Here is a 3770-nt window from a genome sequence, read left to right as displayed (position 1 = left end):
GAAGCTGCTTGTAGGGGAGGGGACCATTATCACAGCGCTAACTTCAAATATCCTACGTAAGTTGCCAGCCCCCGTAAGCTCTAAGAGAGAAGGGTGTCCCGCTGGTGAATGAGAATTTCATTCTCAATCACCAGAAGGACACAAAGCTGTAGCTTGGCTCCCTCCGTTCACCCGCGCCTCTCCCGTTCCTCCCCCACCCGCGCCTCTCCCCCATCTCAATCACCAGAATTTCTAATCACCAGATTCTCGTTCACCCGCGCCTCTCCCCCTTAATCACCAGAATTTCTAATCACCAGATTCTCGTTCACGGGTTGCTTTCCCCCATCCCCATTCTCCAGAATTAGTTTTCCTCGTGCAGATATCTGGAGATTAGATTTTTACCCGTTTGCTTATCGCTTTCGAACCCCTTAATTTCTAATCTCTAGGCAATAAAAACAAGTTATTTACATTTAATTTTTTTATTTTAGAACTTTCTTTACATGTTAGTAGGTACTATCAGATATTCCATTAGATGGTTATCTTGTGCATTACACAATGAAAACAAATTAAAGTAGCTAAGTTTACAGGTTAATTGATTATCTACGAGTAAATTAGTAAAATCTTGTAGTACTTCCGAGGGTGATTTAAAACAGCCAAAATAAGATTTTACTTGATGGTACGAATTAAATTGATCTGGGTACAAAAATAAACCCTCGAAAGGTTTTCCATATAATAATTCGTGAATTTTTTTAAGGTTTTTAACAATAGCTAAGTACATGCATTCGATAACATTTTTATGTTCGTTTAAAAGATTTATTTGAAACCGAATAAAATCAATTTTTTTTTTGGAACTCACCGATTTCGCGAGCTCCCAGATCCAGAACATGACCGTAGGCAGAGTTCAATTTGATGTTGTTGGTCGTGGCGACGACGGATACGTTGTTGTCGTGATAGTCAATGATGTTGTGGGTTAGAGACGATGCTCCGGTTTGCGTAGCGGCGAAAAGCTCTCCCCAAAGAGAGAGTAGATTGGTGAAAGCTTCGGAGGTCAGGAACAGAATATTTTTGTTCGATTTTTTGAAGAAGAGAACTTGTAAATTTGATCCGTCGAAACCAAAAGAAATGTAGACTGATCCTCCTAACGTGATTTTTATGTTGATACGTCTTTCTTGGCCCCTGCGTTTGGATACGGTATGCGTCTCGGCTATAGAAAATGCAAATGTTAAGCCTTTGTCTATTGAAATAGTAATAGTATTAATAAAATATTGCTTACCAATAGATCGTTTTTCCATGTTTACGGTAGATGACGAGAGCAAAGCGGATACACTTCTTTTCAGTTCAGCGTCTCAGAGAGAAATGACGCATGGGAGATTAATCAGTTCCTATCTTGTTGAGATTAATTCATCACGTGATCTAAACTTCAAATAACCCTCAAATTCTATCGACTGTCTCTCTGAGATAACAGTTCTAGACACTCGAAATTAAACCGTCCCGTGCTCGAAACTGCCTCTAATTATTCCCATTGACGTCACATATTAATCCACTTGGAAGAAGAAAAAAAACCCATTGTAGTTTCCTCTCGAGAGCTTGTGATGCAATCATATCCTAGAAAACAATACAATTAATAGAAATTAACATAAAATTAGTATACTTTTAATACCATTTTGTGAACTACAGTGAAAAAAGTTACAATTTTACGTTAGAAACGTTTTCAAAATACCACAAAATGAACTCAAATAAGAAAATTGTAATTAAAATAATCACTACGGCTATAATTTTAGAAGGTTGTTTCAGGACGGTGATTATGGCAGATGTTTGTACTTCAGTGTCCATATCGGAAATGAAGTTAAATGGAATATTTTGCGTAAATAAGTATAAATTTTAGCATAACCCTAATATATTCTCGAGAACTGAACAAGTTCTTTGGGAATAAGAGATAAGCTTACTATCTTCCCCTAGGCCCTATATAAGGGGGGTGTCTGAACCGGGGGAACGTCACTCTATTGTTGTTCTTTGTGCGTCTAGTACCAGGATTTTTGAAGCGCTCTCTCTCTCTACGTAAGTTTATTTTGATTTTTTTTATCGTAATTTTTTGAATAAGGTTTAAGTAAATTGGCATTAAAATGAAAGGTGTACAATACCCAGAAATTAATTTAGTTGATACCCCGGAAATGATTATAATCGACTCCCCTGAATTGATTGATATAACTGATAACGAGCTCCCGGAAGTACCCATAATAACTTTACCCGATTCTCCAGAAATGGAAATAATAGATTTAACTGATACCCAAGACCCTACCCTTTCCTTAACTACAGTAACTGATTCGCAATTGGAACGTTTAAAAGAAATGACAATGGTACGAGATTATCTTAGAGAATATCAACTAACCCATCAAATCTGTTCACCCCCTATCGTTAATTTACCTTCACCCCTTTTAAGACCTAGTTCTATTCCACCTGACGAAGTACGTTTTTCGCCCTCGTATACGCCTATGGATGCTCCCTCACCCTTTCTAGATTCAGATGACACATGCCACTCTTTATCTTTGGAAGATAATTTTATCATGTCGTCCCCCAGTACGGACAGCATTCAGCGCTTAGCTGAGAACGTACAAGTTGCCCGACGGGACGCGGAGGAACTTGCAGCCGCAGCTGCAAGGGCAGCCGAAATGTTCGAGGAAGCTAAAGCGTTGTTAGCTGCTCGTACGGCTAGTAGTAGCAGGCCCCCTCATAAAATTTCCCCTCAGCGTAATAATGACCCTATAGCGGTCGCAGGCCCCTCACGAGCTCCGCAGTATTCACCTCGTAATAATGACCCTATAGCGGTCGCAGGCCCCTCACGAGCTCCGCAGTATTCACCTCCATCGTCTCAGACTGCTGAGAAAAACGCGAACCCCGAGAACGCAAATTTGGCTGCCCCCATTTCGTCTCCTCCTCAAGTTGGAGGTGGGCTGGTTGACGTTCCGTCCTTTCCTAATTTACCAGGTTCTGTTAAAATATTGAATAATAATATTTAAAATTTCCCAAATTTTGGACTAATGGGACGGACTTTAAATGTCCGGTTAGAAAATAATATACAAAATGGTATTTATATATTGATGGAAACCCTATTAGAGGACTGTTTGCCTTCAGATATGGTTTCGGTTTCATTCGTGAACGTCACTAACCACGGCTTTCAAATTACCGTCAGTTTCCGGCGTCGGGACCAATTAGACTTGCAATGGTTGATGATGTATATCGAAGAAAAAAGCTATAGATCCGAGAACGATGGTAGTTTTTTTGAAGGAATAGTTACGGTTACGTTTAATCGAGTCAGATTACCGCAAGGAGGAACTAGACCAGTTGGGTTAGGGATTTCCCTTGAAAAAGAGTTTTCTTTTTATAAAAAATGCACCATAACGATAAATAACCATGATAGAATTTGTTTAGCACGAGCTCTTGTAGTAGCCATAGCTCATAGAGAATACATGGATAATAAAAATGATGGAGAACTTAAAAGAAAATATACTACTATAAGACAGTGTAGAGGAAAAAATATTAAAACGCAATTAGACCCTCGAAGCTAGGACCCTTTTGGTATATTCTGCATTAACAGACGAAGAATGCGCTGGTCCGGACGCTTTAACTCGCTTCCAAGAAATCTTGCCCGAATACAGTATTATCGTTTTTCGATTACACGATCCCGTACCCTTAGTTATTTTTGGCGACGTCAAAGAAGAGAGGGAACTAGAAGGGCCTCTCCGCAAACGTCTTTATCTTCTAAATATTGACACACATTTCAACGTAATTAC

At 39.4% G+C, this 3770-nt stretch overlaps 1 protein-coding gene across 1 annotated transcript; it reads right to left on the bottom strand.

The window, feature by feature from the left end:
• Positions 1-570: 570 nt before the first annotated feature.
• On the bottom strand, positions 571-1414 carry LOC149933660 (uncharacterized). The gene is made up of 2 exons (XM_090156254.1): positions 1253-1414; positions 571-1183 (listed from the first exon to the last, which is right to left on the bottom strand). The coding sequence occupies exons 1-2, from the start codon at positions 1269-1271 to the stop codon at positions 813-815; spliced, it is 390 nt and encodes a 129-aa protein (XP_090012380.1). The 5' UTR covers positions 1272-1414; the 3' UTR covers positions 571-812.
• Positions 1415-3770: the final 2356 nt, after the last annotated feature.

This window comes from Leiobunum rupestre, chromosome 8 (genome assembly GCF_980474605.1).
Source record: "Leiobunum rupestre chromosome 8, qqLeiRupe1.1.hap1, whole genome shotgun sequence".
NCBI lineage: Eukaryota > Metazoa > Arthropoda > Arachnida > Opiliones > Sclerosomatidae > Leiobunum > Leiobunum rupestre.
Note: the sequence above shows the minus strand (reverse complement) of the source record. Positions and strands in the feature narration are given on the sequence as shown.